This window comes from Vipera ursinii (assembly GCF_947247035.1).
Source record: "Vipera ursinii genome assembly, chromosome: 5".
Classification (NCBI taxonomy): domain Eukaryota; kingdom Metazoa; phylum Chordata; class Lepidosauria; order Squamata; family Viperidae; genus Vipera; species Vipera ursinii.
In genome coordinates, this window is record NC_139518.1 from 73,467,688 (window position 1) to 73,484,562 (window position 16,875).

General features: G+C 39.2%; 1 protein-coding gene across 1 annotated transcript in view; it reads right to left on the reverse strand.

Moving 5' to 3' along the window:
• KIF20B (kinesin family member 20B) overlaps positions 1-15,589 on the reverse strand; it is a 62,287-nt gene extending 46,698 nt beyond the window's left edge. The window contains exons 1-12 of the mRNA XM_083364126.1: positions 14,032-15,589; positions 13,095-13,181; positions 12,879-12,998; positions 12,594-12,732; positions 10,421-10,605; positions 9,997-10,042; positions 9,366-9,560; positions 8,462-8,573; positions 5,784-5,852; positions 5,540-5,686; positions 2,748-2,910; positions 512-820 (exon numbers count right to left, since the gene is read on the reverse strand). Of these exons, the coding sequence (XP_083220252.1) occupies positions 512-820; positions 2,748-2,910; positions 5,540-5,686; positions 5,784-5,852; positions 8,462-8,573; positions 9,366-9,560; positions 9,997-10,042; positions 10,421-10,605; positions 12,594-12,732; positions 12,879-12,998; positions 13,095-13,181; positions 14,032-14,178 (1,719 nt within the window). The 5' untranslated portion in view covers positions 14,179-15,589. The remainder of the gene's footprint in view (positions 1-511; positions 821-2,747; positions 2,911-5,539; positions 5,687-5,783; positions 5,853-8,461; positions 8,574-9,365; positions 9,561-9,996; positions 10,043-10,420; positions 10,606-12,593; positions 12,733-12,878; positions 12,999-13,094; positions 13,182-14,031) is intronic.
• Between the last annotated feature and the right edge of the window lie 1,286 nt (positions 15,590-16,875).

Below are 16,875 nucleotides of genomic sequence, written 5' to 3' on the forward strand. Positions count from 1 at the left end.
CAACGCACAAGCTCCCTTTTTTTCCTCTCTCTCTTCATTAAGGTAAAGGTAAAGGTTAAGGTTCCCCCGCACATGCGTGCTAGTCGTTTCCGACTCTAGGGGCCGGTGCTCATCTCCGTTTCAAAGCCGAAGAGCCAGCGCTTGTCCGAGGACGTCTCTGTGGTCATGTGGCCGGCATGACTAGATGCCAAAGGTGCACAGAACGCTGTTACCTTCCCACCACAGTGGTCCCTATTTTTCTACTTGCATTTTTACGTGCTTTTGAACTGCTAGGTTGGCAGAAGCTGGGACGAGTAACAGGCGCTCACTCTGCTACGCGGCACTCGGGATTCGACCCGCCAAACTGCCGACCTTCTGATCGACAAGCTCAGCGTCCTAACCCACTGAGCCACCGCGTCCCTTTCATCTCTCTTCATTACCCCATCCTAATTTAAATTGCCTTGATGCTACCCATGCTCATTAGTCTTTTTGGTTGAAGACTGGGACACATGGAGCCCGGCAAATGACATACCTGATATTCTTCTTTTCTCATAATGATTTCGCTATCTTCGCCTTCAAGTTGATTTTCCATGTTATCAGTTGCGTCAGCTTCTTTTGCATGTGGGTCTTCTGCCAAACAATCCCCCTGGTGTTCTTCGCTGTCATCTTCCACCAGCTCTTCTTCATCTTCCATCACATCTTCCAGAGTCCCCTCCCAAAATACAGTTGCTCTTTTCATGGGTAAGCAAACGCCATCAACAAGGGTCATTTCGGAGTCTGCTTTGAGGGATAGCTGATCAACCCTCTCTTCTTGGGGAGACTCAGGATCTAGTACCATGACCTATTCAAGGCAGATGTCACAAAATGTGCTTAAAGTCTCAATTAATGGGAATGTTTCAGCATTTATGAATATTTTATCGACGTTCAATGCATATAAGTAAAAATAAAAGAGCTCTCCAAAGACACCACGACTACAATTGAGCCCCAAATTTCTGTTGCTAAGAGAGACATTTGCTAAGTGAATTTTGCTCCGTTTTATGACCTTTCTTGCCAGATTTATTTGGTGAATTACTGTAGTTGTTATGATAGGAACACAGCTGTTAAGTGAATCTGGCTTCCCCCTCAGCTTTGCTTGTCAGGGTTGCAAAAGGTGATCGCATGACCCTAGGATTCATAAGTCGGTTGCCAAGCTTTTGAATTATTATTATTATTGTTGTTGTTGTTGTTATTATTATTATTATTATTATTATTATTATTATTATTAATAATAATAATAATAATAATAATAATAATAATAATAATAATAATAATAATAATAACAACAACAATGTTGGAAGGGGTCTTGGAGGTCATCTAGTCCAACCCCCTGCTCAGGCAGGAAACCCTATACCATTTCGGACAAATGGCTGTCCAGTCTTCTCTTAAAAACTTCCAGTGTTGGAGCAGTCACCACTTCTGGAAGCAGGTTGTTCCACTGGTTAATTGTTCTAACTGTCAGGAAGTTTCTCCTTAGTTCTAGGTTGCTTCTCTCCTTGACTAGTTTCCATCCGTTGCTTCTTGTCCTGCTTTCAGGTACTTTGGAGAATAGCTTGACTCCCTCTTCTTTGTGGCGGCCCCTGAGATATTGGAACACTGCTATCATGTCACCCCTCACCCTTCTCTTCGTTAAACTACACATACCCAATTCCAGCAACCGTTCCCTATATGTTTTAGCCTCCAGTCCCCCAATCATCTTTGTTGCTCTTCTCTGTACTCTAGAAAGAGTCTCGACATCTTTTTTACATCGTGCTGACCAAAACTGGATAAGGGGCTGAGAGACAGGGATTATCCTAAAGTGACCCAAGGAGCTTCCATAGCTGAGGGAGGACTTCAATCTGTTTTGTTCTGGATGTACTTCAACCCTTTTACCCCGCACTGATCTTTCTACACTAATTAGCACATCTGAGAGATGAAGGCAGAAGTAAGGGTAGAGATTCCTGTAATTCTCAGGCTGAGAATTGATCTCAAATGACCAAATGACTCCCAGAGGCAGCAACAGATTGACTAAGTATCTGTTAGCTCTGAAAGGGAGGAGGGGGGGGAAACAACAACTAGTTTAAACTGCAGTGCAGACCTACTGAAAATTTTGACTACTTTGCGCTACTTGGACAAATCAATAGTGGATTCATTCTTGTCTTCAGTAAAGCTTCTCATCTAGCCAAATCCTACCTCAGAAGCTTCTGTCAAAACTAACCCAGTGCCGAATAAAATCAAGTAGTCCTTGACTTACAACCACATTGGAGCCTAGAATTTATGTTGCCAAGTGAGACTTTTGTGGGCTTTTGTCCCATTTTATATTTCTTGTCACATTTGTTAAGTGAATCACTGCAGCTGTTAAATTACTAATGTGCTTGTTAAGAGAATCTGGCTCCCTCATTGTCTCTGCTTCTCAGAAGATCGCAAAATGGGATCACATGACCCCGGGACACTGCCAACAGTCATAAGTATAAACCAGTTGCCGAGCATCTGAATGTAAATCATGTGACCGTGGGGATACTGTGACGGTCACAAGTGTGGAAAAACGATCATTAAGTCCCTTTTTTTCAGGGCCATTGTAACGTCGAACAGTCTCTTAAAAAAAACTGTTTTAAGTCGAAGACTACGTGCTGAGAAACCTGAGATTTATTATCAAACTTTGGTAATGAAGTCTGACAATTTGCAATTTTTGTAACCTAGCAATTTTGTCATAGGCATTCATTCCCAGCCATTAAGCATCGGGGCGCATTTACCTTTTGAGCAATTGCCGAGAACTTTAGCACATTGAGGGTTTCATCATATGCAGAGGGACTCTGGCTGACATTAACTATCATGCAAACTTTTCCTTTCCCACTGAAGAAACCTTGAAAGAAGTGAGTGAACTTGCTTTCCCGAAAAGGAATGTGCTGTTGCAGCCTAGAACGAAGAACGAGATTTTTTTTTAATCAATAGACTAGACTAGACTAGAATCCGGAACAGACCTTGGAGGTCTTCTAGTCCAGCCCACTGCTCAAGCAGGAGAACCTATTCCATCTCAAACAAGTGACTGTCTAACCTCTTCTTAAAAATCCCCAGTGATGGAGCACCCACGATTTCTGGAGGCAAGCTGTTCCACTGGTTAATTGTCCTGTCAGGAGGTTTCTCCTTGCAGCAAAGTTTATTTATTGGGACTTATTTATTATTGGGACTTATATGCCGCCCTATCTCCCGAAGGACTCAGGGCGGCTAACAACAGTAACATATAATAAATACAGAAGTTAAGATAAAAATTAAAATTAAAGGCCTCTGTACAATAAATTAAAATTAAAATTAAAATAAATTAAAAGTTAGAGTTAAAAATTAAAAACATAACTAAAATCCCTGTCAGTCCAGATCAGCCAGGTGGAAAAGGAGTGTTTTGAGGCCGCGGCGAAAGAACCGGAGATCTTGGGCCATCCGAAGTTCATGGGGGAGCTGGTTCCACAGGGCTGGCGCTCCCACAGAGAAGGCCCTCCCCCTGGGGATCGCCAGCCGACATTGTCTAGCCAACTGTACCCTGAGGAGGCCTTCTCTGTGTGAGCGTACTGGGCGATGGGAATTCATTCCTGGCAGCAGATGATCCTGCAAGTATCCCGGTCCTAAGCCATGTAGGGCTTTAAAGTTAAGTACCAGCACCTTAAAACTCAAAGTTTAAACATATAGAAAGTTAGCGGCAAAATTTTACTGCAGAAATAAGTGCAACACCCGTTCCTACAAATAGGCTTAGGGTTCATACATGTTTCCTGGCTATTCAAGCTAAACTTGAATTCATAAAAGAAAAGGAAGACACATGGCGGAGAAACACAATAGATGTTTCTATGTTTCTTTCTAGCAAATATCCCAAAGTTAAGATGCTGTGCAGGTAGATGGTGACTGAAACAAGCTTTGCCTGCTATTTTCAACTTAGATGTTTATTGTTAAAGAGGTTTTAAAGCTTGCTACTAAGAACTAACAAGAAGAAAAATTGTCCAAACACACATACCTTATGAATCATAGCCCTGCCATTTAAGTGTCAAAAACCAAAACACTATTTCTGCTTGGAAACTGTTCTTTCTGATAAGTAACAGACCAGTAGCCTTGCCACAACTAAAAACAGGGTATCTCTAGAAAATCAACACAGAAGGAAAATCTTATGGAAAGATTGCAGAGGCCTACGGTCAACCAAGATCTAGAAGACAGGTAATCTTTCAGTCTTTACAGCAAAGGCCAACAACTTCTGAAAAATTATTTACATGATTCAATTACAAGGCTCACAGAGTGGAAAAATCATTACATTGGGAAGACGGAGAATGTTGTTTGGGAAGTATATTTGGGAAAAGGCAGGGCAGTTCTAAGACGTCGTGTTTTTCATAGGATAATTTTTCCCTGGATGAGCAGACATCTTTGCATCTTTGAAACTCAACACATTTAGCCCTCTCAAAGAACAATCACAACTGGCCCCAGAATTTACATTCCTAAGCAAAGTGATTGTTAAGTGAATTGGGCCTGATTTTACAACTTTTTTTGCCACAGTCGTTAAGCAAATCACGTTAAGCAAAGCAGTTGTTAAGTGATTCATGTGGTTGTTAAGCGAATCCAGCTTCCCCCCCCCCAACCTTGACTTTGCTTGTTGCAAGCTGGCTGGCAAATGATCACAAATGGTGATCATTGTTATTCCAGGAAATGGCAACTATCGTAAATATATGCCAGTTGCCGAAAGCTCAAATTTTGATCCCGTGACAGGGGGCGGGGGGGGTGTTTGTTGCTGCAATTGTAAGGTGTAAAGACCGCCCTCAAGTCATTTATTTCAATGCCACTGTAACTTCACTGAATGAATGGTTAATAAGTTGAGTATTACATGTAATGAAATTCTGGGGGTTCCTGGAAATTGGAGACAACCCACATAGAAGAGTTGAGCATCCTTTTTACTAAAAACCTTCCTCTTTTGGTTCTTTCTCTCTTATGCAGGAATGGAGGACAAGAAACTATCAAGGTTTTTTTTAAAAAAGATCCTCATTTGACACACCCACACCTGAAGCCCTTAGAAACAAAAGAACACTGACATTGACATCCCATAAACTCTGCTTGAAGATGTTACCCAGCCTGGTAATGAAACGTTCGGAAACCAACCCACAAGATCGGGAGAATGAACCTTCACCCTCATTAAAAAAAAAAAAAGGTCACAGGGGTGGGCAACCTTGGCTCTTTTATGACTCATGGATTTCATCTCCCAGAATTCCTGAGCCAACCATGGCTCAGCTTGGAAACTCTCCCTTTCCCCTCAGCATGGCTGGCTCAGGAATTCTGGGAGTTGAAGTCCACGAGTCATAAAAGAGCCAAGGTTGCCTAGCCCTGGGTTAGGAGAACAATAAATAGGGAATGCATAATTTGTGTATTTTTTTATAGCTAGAAAGAAAATGAAGAGTCTGTAACAAGATAGAAGAAACTTTTCTCTGCTATTTAACATTTCCCTTCCCTTTCTATGAGTGGGTGGCTGAGATGGCCAAGATTTGCCTACTCTGAAAGAAATTCGCCCTCCAGTTCCTACTTTGTTTGTTGATTCGATTTCAGGGCACCGATGCATTTGCCCAGAATAAGCAGCGAAGTATTAATGTTTCCACTCTCTTTTAATCTTTCCCCTTCGTTGCAGGTTCTCGTGCAGCGCTCGGAGCCAGCCAGGTCACAGAGAAATAATCTACGTGGAAGAGAAAAGCACACCCATTCAGCACAGACACAGATTGCACGGCAGTTTTGAAAAGATAATGTTTTCCTGAAATATTAAGACCGCTTACTCATTGACCTGCATCACCCGCGTGGTTTCTGAATCAATTTTTAGCATTTTCACAGTAAATATGCTATGGCTGTAAGAGAAAATGAAAAAGTTACCTCCAAGCATGTCTGGGTACAAACAGTAGTTTGCTTGCCTGTATGTATCTCAAAAGCCAACGAATTCAATTCTTACATAAAGGATTTCCATTCCCAAATTGTGGTACACAAAGTCCTTGCATAATAATAATAATAATAATAATAATAATAATAATAATAATAATAATAATAATAATAATAATAATAATAATAACTATTATTATTATTATTATTATTATTATTATTATTATTATTATTATTATTATTATTATTTTATTTATATACCGCCCTTCTCCCGAAGGACTCAGGGCGGTGAACAGGGCAGAGATATAAAAAGTACAAAAATACAAAAGTTAAAAAGATATTAAACATATGCCCAACTAAAAAAGGTAAATACATATATTAAAAATGACAATAAAAAACCCAATCCATCCCCCATCAGGCCAAGCCGGCTTGTTCAAATAAATGTGTCTTCAGCTCGTGACGGAAGGAGCGAAGGTCGGGCGCCATCCGGAGCTCAACCGGCAACCGATTCCATAGTTCCGGGGCGCCCACAGAGAAGGAGCAGCAACTCCCATTGCTAAGTGAAGAGCACTCATTAAGCGAAATATCACAACTTCCTCACTTCCTCACTTAGCGATGGCAGTTTCGGCAGTCCCATTACGGTCACTAAGCCCTAATAAGCAGGCACATACATAGAATGAAGGCTACTGCTAAGCTTGTAAGCCGCCCTGAGTCTTCGTAGAAGGGCGGGATATAAATGGAATTAAAATAAATAAATAAATAAATAAGTGACGTAATCACAGAACTGTGATTTGTGACCTCCAACTACTACTTCCCCATTCGCTTTGCTTGTCAAAAACCAGCTGGGAAGGTCACAAACGATCACCAGGTGACTGTGGGATGCTGTGACAATGATAAATGTGCAATGGTTGCCAAGCACCCAAATTGTGATCACATGACAGCAGGGACACTGGACAGTCTTAAGTGTGAGAACAAGTCACTTTTTCAGTACTGTCATAACTTTGAATTGTCGCTAAATACATTGTTGTTAAGCGAGGACTATCTGTACTTCTGTTTTCAAGTTACACCCAACTTGCTACCAGCCAATAAATAAATTCATTCACCCAGCCAACATTCTGGTTGTAATTCCTTGCACATGAATTCCTTGCTTCAGAGAGGATAGATTGAAAAACCATGCCATTCTATGGTTCAGTGAGACACAAATAATTCTAGCATCCTGGGATATTTGCACACTGACATTACCAAATATGCTCAGAACTACAACTTTTAGACGTTTTTACTTTTGATTTCCTGTGGATCCACAAACGTTAACCATTGTATGGATTGCTGGGTGTGACATTCAAAACCTTGCATGACTTAGTTCCTAGGTATCTGCGGGGCCACCATCTCCCAAGAATATATGCCTCTCTAATAAGATCAGTGTTTTTTTTTTTTTTGCATGCCCTTGCTCCAACTGTCCTATCTAGCCCTGTGGAAGCATGCTTTGCTGTTCCGTTTGTTTTAGGTCAGCATTCTTCTGGACATTTGAATGGTGCCCTCCTGACTGACATTTCCAAAATCTACAAAGCCTTAGCTATTCAAATTACTCAAGTACTGCAAAGTTGAATGAGGTATTTGCCCCTCTACTAATTGAAATACAAGGGATACATATATGAAATAATGGGGGTGAGGTAAGGGTGGACTGCAGCTATTCCCAAACAACTCTTGTACTTTTATAGTTTTGTTTTGTTTGTTGCATTTTAATCTGAGCTATGGAGGCAGACTTGTAGGATGATAAGAGTTCATTGTGACTGGAGTAGTTTATAAGCTCCGTAACAACTTAATAGGTCTTAGCTTTAATTTCTTTAAATGGAGGGTTTAAAGATTACCTGAACCAGTCAACTATTAGTTAAGGCAAACACAGGTTGATCAGAAATGAAAATTTATTTTATTTTATTTAAATTCCATTTATATCCTGCCCTTCTCCGAAGACTCAGGGCGGCTTACAAGCTTAGCAGTAGCCTTCATTCTATGTATTATTAGGGCTTTCACACATACCCCCAAGCGGCATTATGACAAAGTCAGCTTAATTGCCCCCAACAATCTGGGTCCTCATTTTACCTACCTCGGAAGGATGGAAGGCCGAGTCAACCTTGAGCCTGGTAGGATGCGAACCTGCACTAATTGCAGGCAGCTGGTGTTACTTAAGGATGCATTAGCCCACTGCTCCACCAAGTTAAAATCTTAAATGGATTTCTGAGTTAAGTGCTATATTTCAGTGAATTAATATAGATCTGTTTGATTATGTATAGATCAAAGCACACATAGTCTTACAATGATGGAGTGTTACAAACATCAAGCCAACATTTTTGGAATTACATATATATATATATATATACAATATACAAATGACAGCTTGTAAGCTCCATCTTGGTGGTTGTTCGTGGAAGGAAACATAAAACCAGAATATTTGGGTTGATAGATCAGGAAACATACTATGAACAAGAAGATTTGGGAGCATTAAGTCTAGACTGGATAAGATTTCCAAATTAAATACAAAGCAGACATTTGTCCATTCCATACCAAGCACTTGCTGTTTTACCTTCTACTTGAGTTGGCATTCAGTTTTGTGGAAGCATAGCTCTGATGTCTCAAGCCTAGTTTCACAAGTTTATAAGCTTCTTTGGAATTTGAAACTTGAACCCATTGTAGATCTTTCAAGAAACAGAGTATTTATTAGTTATTGAACAACAACAAAACCCTACAAGGTATATAATCCTACCAGATAAATGTAATTGGAAAAACAGAATTCAGAAATAGTTAATCTGATTTAGCAATATTTTGCCTTGGAAATTAAGTGTTACTTCACACATTGGCTGGTCGAGATTAAACATACATGGGGGATGTAAATAAGTCTCAAGAATTGGTGCTTTTCCCACACACAGCTAATTAACCCTTTGGAACCTCAGATGTATGTGACTAAGATCTTACACTTTTTAAAGCGGAAATAATTATGGAGGAAAATTAGCAAGAACACAGGATATACTTCCAAGCCCATCAAGACACCCTACAGGCTCATGACATATATTACAAAATATATGTCAATCTGAATGAATTCTCTTGGAATCTTATCTTTGAAAGCAGGTTGAACAAAAACTATTACGTAAGCAGTGACCTGATAAATGTCAGTGAACAGTTAATAATTGTTAGCAGAGGTACTTCTAAGATAATAGCAGGCATCTCTGGATTCCTAAATAGCAAAAATTGGTAGAAAAAATGGAACAAATTAAATCTACTGTTATATAAATTCCAAATAAAGTGAAACAGGTGAAGGTAAGAGCCAAGGATTGAAAATACGAACCTGTATCATATTATAAATTTTATAATGACATTTATATAGCATAATTCCATGCATAATTTTAGTCAAAATAAGCCTATCTCACATTGAAAAAGGAGGGTATTTGTAAGTTATCGAAATTATGGTCAATTGCTAAAATTTTCATTACCTTTTACATAGGAATAGCCTTTTATGTCCTGCGCCAGGCGTAGCATTTTTCTCCTCTTGTCATTGGATATTGGAAGCAATAAGTCATAAATGCACTCATTGTAAATTTCACAAAAAGAAACCCAAACAGAGAATTTAACATTTCTCTGCTCTTCCAGGTTAGACTGGTCTGCTTCTTTTTCTGGTTCTTTCATATCTGGCAGAACATTGGAATTAAATAAGTTATAATGTAAAACCATATTATTCAGTAGCAGGCAGTTGGTATGGAGGATACAACCCCAGCTTGGATATATCACAGAGTTAGCTGTTAGACTTTGCTAGCTACAGCAATGAACTCAACAATGTGACAAATAGCAACATTCACATTTACAGCAATATCAATAATTCTTGATTTGGGTTTAACATGTTATGCAGACCCAGATTTTGTGGTTGGCAAAGTACAATATATGCAGAAATTGTCTAGATTCTGTTAACTTCTTTGTCCTGATCCTATCAATCCCTTGAAGAATGGTTCCATCATACTACTCCAAAGTTGAGAGTGGCCCTGGTGACACTAGCTGATCATTATTTTTGAATCCAACCCTCTTCAGTAAACAATGGTTTAGCAAACAAGTATGAACAACCTAACTTACCTTCACAATTATCTGTTGTTCTATTACTGCTGCTGTTGCAATCTACCTGAAAATTAAGTCAAGAACAAAATTTGGATTACCACAAATATTTTGTTAGAGGTTTCTCTCCATCATCCCTTGTATCTTAATATTAGAAGATATGAAGTGAGCACAAAAGTCGCATTCTGTAATAACTAAAAACAAGATCAGATCATTCATCTAATGTGCAGTTTCTCTGAACTTGTTCTGCAACGCCTGAACATCACCCAAACTGACAGGAGGGGCGGGGCATATGCGTTAATCTACCAATATTCTATTCCTTATCCTTACATTCCATTAAATGTTTCCTTATTGTCAAACCCATGATTTTTCTGTTCTGGGTTTATTCAGTAAAATCTGTTAAAAAGTTTGCTTTGTGTTTTTTTTAAAAAAAAACTCATAGTACCTCTTTCAGGAGCCGAAGCAATGAATTTTTTAGAGATATTTCTTCTCTCACTTCTTCTTTAGACAGATTTCTATGGTCTTTACATCGATGGGGCTTGAGATTCATGTTTGGATACAGTTTGTTTTGAATGCTTTTAAACAACATGTCCAGTGCCCTGGGGAGAATGCCTTTATCTTCCTCTGTACCTGGCATACAGAATTTAAGACTTAGGTAGAGTTCCAAGCTGTTGGAGCAGAGATTAAGAAAGGCTGAAATTTCTGAACTAAATATATTTTTGAATGACTGCCATTATCCCCAATCTGTTTCTGTCCAGATATGCTGGACCCTAGCCTCTATAACTGCTGGCCAAGGAAATCCAAAATATTTGCTGGACCCAGATTACAAGAGCTGAATTGGAGCCATCCTTCAGGTAAATACAATACAGTTTTACAGCAGGCAGCAAATATGGACTTGCTTGTCTTGTATATTGACAAAGTGTTCTTACAGCTTAGAACTTACTTAATTCCTCACAGTAGTGAACCCTATTTGCAGTCAGTGGGACTTACTTCAGTTTATATGTATAATTTCTTTGCCACCAAAAAACAAAAGCAATGGAAAGCATTCAATGAATTCAGCTCATTCATCAGCATTATATTATTTATATGGAAAACGCTTCCTTGTTCTTTTCTCTCCCTCCCCCCCCTTCTATTGAAAAATACTTGTGGGTTCTGGGATAGCTTTTTTAGCTATTTGCATTTTTCTTGACCAACTGTATCAGAATTGACATGGCCAACATGGGGAAATGGAACACACTAATGGGCACCCTTCTGATTCCTGGATTTATCCATTCCTTATTACAAATAATGCTAAAAGATGATCACTTGATGTTAGAAATTCTGTTTATATAAAGCACCATACAGAGCAAACAAAAGTACAGTCACCATGTGCTTTACTGCTCAACTATTAACTGTAACAAGAAACAGGAAACCTGTTCTGTACCAGCCTGCTACCAGCCCTGCAGAAAAGGCAGGGACAACCCCTTTTACAATAAGGCAAGAGGCTGGAATTACGCCTGCCAAATTTATTACTACAAAAACAAACGGAACAAGACAAACCAAGAAACAGGAGCTTAAAGAAACAGGAACAAGCCAAGCGGTTGCCTTCAGCAAACCAGCCCTCCCCACACATTCCCCTTATATAGAGTTCAGGGCGTGGCTTCTCTCTGCCTCCTTCCGAGAAGCCCCGTTGCCTTCCTCTGTTTGCTCCTAATTGACTGCCTCCTTGAACAGGGCCAGCTGTGGGTTATCTTCATCCACGCTGTCAGGCTCACACAGCTGGGTCTCCGTGGTGACCAAGTGGGAGGGGCCTGGCTGAGGGCTGTCATCAGCAAGATCTTCAACCCCCTCAGCAAGGTCTTCAACACCCCCCTCCTCCTCCTCTGAGTCATCCGACCCAACTGCTGAACCCACAGGCTGACCCTGAATCACAACAAAACCCTACTTAGAACAAAAGAGTGAACAGTATATACCATAGATCAGGCATGTCAAACTGCCAGCCCACGGGCCGGACGCATCATCCCAAAAACGTGCCCACATTGCCAGCAATAGGGAAAAAGTCGTGATACGTCGTGCAATGTCACGAGTTTGACGTGCCTGCCATAGATCCAAACTTGTAAACACTGCCGTCTACTGGGTGAATGAATACTAGTGTAGTTGTTGCATAAAAATATTCTGATAATGAATTTCATCACTTGATTAAGACACCTGAGGAGTTTAAGACTAAAGTACCATTACTATGTTAGATTCTGGCTTTTCATCTTAAGTACATCTTTTTCATCTTAAATACACACTAGCACATTTATTGATTTCAAACAGGGTACCTTGCTTCAGTGAAAGGACTCGGAATAGCAGAGGACATATTTTTGCATGCAAGAGGACCCAATCTCTGCCCTCTGTTGTTTGAAACTCAGGTTGCAGGGATAGGAAAGGTGGCTTAAGACTTTAAAGCTGCTGCCAATAAAATATAGAAGTCTTAACTAGAACCAATATAAAAGTGACTTTTCATCTTCTCAAATCTAAATATCTAAATATCTCCAAAACAGCTGGAACTGTGAAATTATGTTGTGCCACCAAGAGGACAAAAAGCAACCTTAGCTGTAACGTGTAGCTTAGATAAATCAGTTTCTCAGATGTACCATGGTAGGTGTGTGTTTTCCCAGCATTTGTAACACCGTAAGTAAATATTAGCCGACTGTGTCCCCTTAGGAAATCTAACATAGGCTGCTTCACAGCACCATCAAAGAGTTCTTCTTGTGTTGTTTTGGGCCCAAATACCTAAGAAATATACAAGAAAGGTCTTTTTCAATTATAAAAATTGCAAAAAATATATTGACTCTCAACTTTTAAAAGCTAATAATAATAAATAATCCTGTTAAAGATGCATAACATTTTCATAGTACCAATAAGGAAACTGGCTATACCTGGGAAAAAGTAAATTTCTGCACCAATTGTCGCAGGTTTTTTTCACTAAGGCGAAATGTCTTGGAGCCTTTAGGAGCTTTTAATAGAACACTTGTTGAGTCAACCACAGAAACACAACCCTATAAGAAAAATAGGGTGAGGGTCGGGGAATCCTTTAGAGCCAGGCAGATAATTTTAATGAAGTTTTGCTTTAAATTCTTTTAGCTGAATAATACCTGAACATCATGTTCTTTTTCCAACTCTAAAATTGGTCTGACCCGAAGGCAAACATGAATTCGTTCTTTGGATTCCAGGCTCTCTCTCTAATTAAAAGAAAAAGTGATAGAAATCTGGTTTGTGGCCAATAATTTTCAAATGCCCCAGACTTACAATTGCAGAGAACATTTTTTTCCCCTTAGTCAAGACTTTTCCCCGTCTTTTCTCTCCATCTCTCTCATACACAGAGAATTAGCATCTCACTTATTACAGCAAAGCCTTGCGGATGAAAAAGGCCACTAGCTATTCCTAAATACACCAGACTGATACCTCTCACTTCTGTGTAACATAAAACTACGTAAGATGGCATGTCAGCTGTTTTTAAAAATGACATTACATTACTGTCTCAAGAGTTCAAGTCTTTGAATTTAGCTCAAGACTTGACCACTGAAAATGGTGCTTCTACCTTAACAACAAACTGAACATATGAAGCCCCTGTAATCCCCATCTAAAGTACCTTGAGGTAACATTGGACCGGACTTTCTCCTATAACTTAAAAAAAAAAAGATTAAAACCATGTTAGACTCTGCTGCCAACAACTGACTAGCTAGATCAAATTGTGGAATTCATTCTACCATATTTACTCAAATTTCCTAAGCCATTTCCAAAGCCGTTATTTTCCTAGTTATAATTTTTAAGAATTTTCTTTTTTTAAAAAAAAAATCTTCCTCTGATTGTGAAACAGGATCTTTGAGCATTAAGGGCCCATTTCCAGGTTATAATAACATCTATTAATTATAATTTTTTCTTGGCTGCTGTATATTTATTGTATTTATTGCATTGTGTTTGCAATTGATTTTAAGTGATTTATGATTGTTCATCAGTCCAAAGTCACTTGCTTGATATGGGTGGTCATAGAAACTAAATAAATAAATTTCCACTGTTTTATTCTGTTACCTGGCTTATATTGAAACTTGAAGAAAAATCACTGTATAGATTTTTTTTAACATCACTAGCATCCACAGGGCCAGTTCTTGGGGTTAGCTCAACTGCTGAAAGAAAGGAAGGTCTGGAAACTGTTGGTTTATTCAGATTTGCCTCCATTCTATTAGAATACAAAAAAAGAAGGAAAGAAGGAAAGAAGGAAAGAAGGAAAGAAGGAAAGAAAGAAAGAAAGAAAGAAAGAAAGAAAGAAAGAAAGAAAGAAAGAAAGGCTAGGTTACAACTCTATAATTGTAAACAATTATAGCAAAGATTATTTTTACAAACAACTCAAGGGGGCAAACACATCCAATACACCTTCCTCTTCTCATTTTTCCCACAACAACCCTAATCACTGGCAATACAAAGAGCAAGTATAACAACAACCATTTATAATACCCCTAAGCCTAACACTAACGCTATATCATTTCAGACAAGTGGCTGTCCAGTCTCTTCTTAAAAACCTCTAGTGATGAAGCATCCACAACATCTGAAGGCAAGCTGTTCTACTGGTAAATTATCCTAACTGTTAAGAGGTTTCTCCTTAATTTCAGGTTTCTTCTCTCCTTGATTAGTTTCCATCCATTGTTTCTTGTTTTGCCTTCTGGTGCTTTGGAAAATAAATTGACCCCCTCTTCCTTGTGGCAGCCTCTCAAATACTGGAATACTGCTATCATGTCCCCCCTAGTCCTTCTTTTCTCTAGACTGGCCATACCCAAATTCTGCAACTGTTCTTCACATGTTTTAGTCTCCAGGCCTTTAATCATCTTAGTTGCTCTCTTTGCACTTTTTCCCAAAGTCTCAACGTCTTTTCCAGGAAACCAAAGGCTCAGAATGAACAAAGACTTGCTACAAAAGTCAAAGATAATTTTTTAAAACTTTCTTTCAACATATAAATAACAGGAAAAAAGTCAAGGAAACAGTAGATCCACTTAAGAGAGAAGATGGCAAGGAAGTAACAGGCAGCAGAGAGAAATCAGAAGTGCTTAAATCACTCTTTGCATCAGTCTTCATGCAAAAAAGAAACTATTGCCCAAGCTACCAAAAACCTAACCGTAAAAGACTAGAAATAAAAAAAACAAAATAAACAAGAAAGTGGTTAGAGAACACCTATCTGATCTTGACGAATATAAATCATTGGTATCTGACTGATTACATCCCAGAGTTCTGAAGAAGCTGGCAGATGTTATCTCAGAATCTTTGTACTATATCTTTCAAAAATCCTGGAATACTGGGGAATAACCTGGGGATTGGAAAAGAGCTGTGAGAACATATGGTTCCCATCTTCAAAAAAGGAAAGGGGAAAAAAAAACAGATCTGCAAACAACTAAAAACAAATAAGGTTATAATTAAAAGCCAGCACGGGTTTGTTAAAAACAGATGATGCCAAACCAATCTTATTTCATTCTTTGACAAAGTGACTAAATTAGTAGACCAGAGAAATGCTGAGGACATAGTATACTTCAACTTCAGCAAGGCATTCAACAAAGTAGACCACAACCTACTTCTTGGTAACCTAGAAAAATGTGGGATAGACAGCATCACCACCAGATGGATTTGAAACTGGCTGACAAACCATATGTAATAAGTAGTCCTTAATGGTACTACATCTACATGGAGGGAAGTAAGCAGTGGGATACCACAAGATTCTGTCTTAGGCCCAGTTCTCTCCCATATCTTCATAAATGACTTAGATGAGGGAACAGAAGGGGAACTCATCAACTTTGCAGATGACACTAAGCGGGCAGGAATATCCAACACCCCAGAAGACAAGCTCAGGATCCAAAAAGATCTTGACAGACTTGATCAATGGGCCCCATCCAACAACATGAAATTTAATGTGGAAAAAAGCAAGGTTTTACACTTAGGCAGGAGCAGCTAAAGGTACAAGTACAGATTAGGCGAAACCTGGCTAAAAAATAGTAACTGTGAGAGGGACCTTGGAGTCCTAGTGGATGATCACTTAAAAATGAGTCAGCAATGTGCGGCAGCAGCCAAACTAGCTAATAAAACCCTTGGTTGTATAACCAGAGGCATAACCAGAGGCATGAAGTATTAATACCGCTTTATAAAGCCTTAGTAGGACTACACCTGGAATACCGTATCCAGTTTTGGTCACATTACAAAAAAGATGTTGAGACTTTGGAAAAAGTACAGAGAGCAGCTAGGATGATTAAAGGTCTAGACACTAAAATATATGAACGGTTGCAGGATTTGGGTTTTGCTAAAAAAAAGGAGGGGGGACACACATGATAGCAGTATTCCAGTATTTGAGAGGCTGCCACAAAGAGGAGGGGGTCAACACATTTACCAAAGCACCTGAGGGCAAAAGAAAAAACAGCGGGTGGAAACTAATCAAGGAGAGAAGCAACCTGGAACTAAGGAGAAACTTCCTAACAGTGAGGACAATTAGTTAACAGTGGAACAGCTTGCCTTCTGAAGTTGTGGGTACTTCATCACTGGGGTTTTTTTTAAGAAGAAACTGCACAGCCACTTGTCTGAAATATATAGGATCTCCTGCTTGAGCAGGGTATTGGACCAGATAGACCTCCGAGGTGTCTTCCAGCTCTATTCTGATTCCGAAGTTTTGTAGAAAAGGATCCATAAGGGCAGAAAAGATGAAATACAGAAGTTTAATATGACTTCTAGCCTTGCGTATGAGTGTGGAAGAAAACCATTAATACTGCAGAGTAGTGTTTCCATCAAGGTTACATTAAATTTGATTATATGCACATTCTTTGGGTAGCACAATGTTTAAATGAAGGTGTCCTGTTTGCAAGTCTGGCACCTTCACTTTGCTTGCTCTTGCTGCAAGAAGTT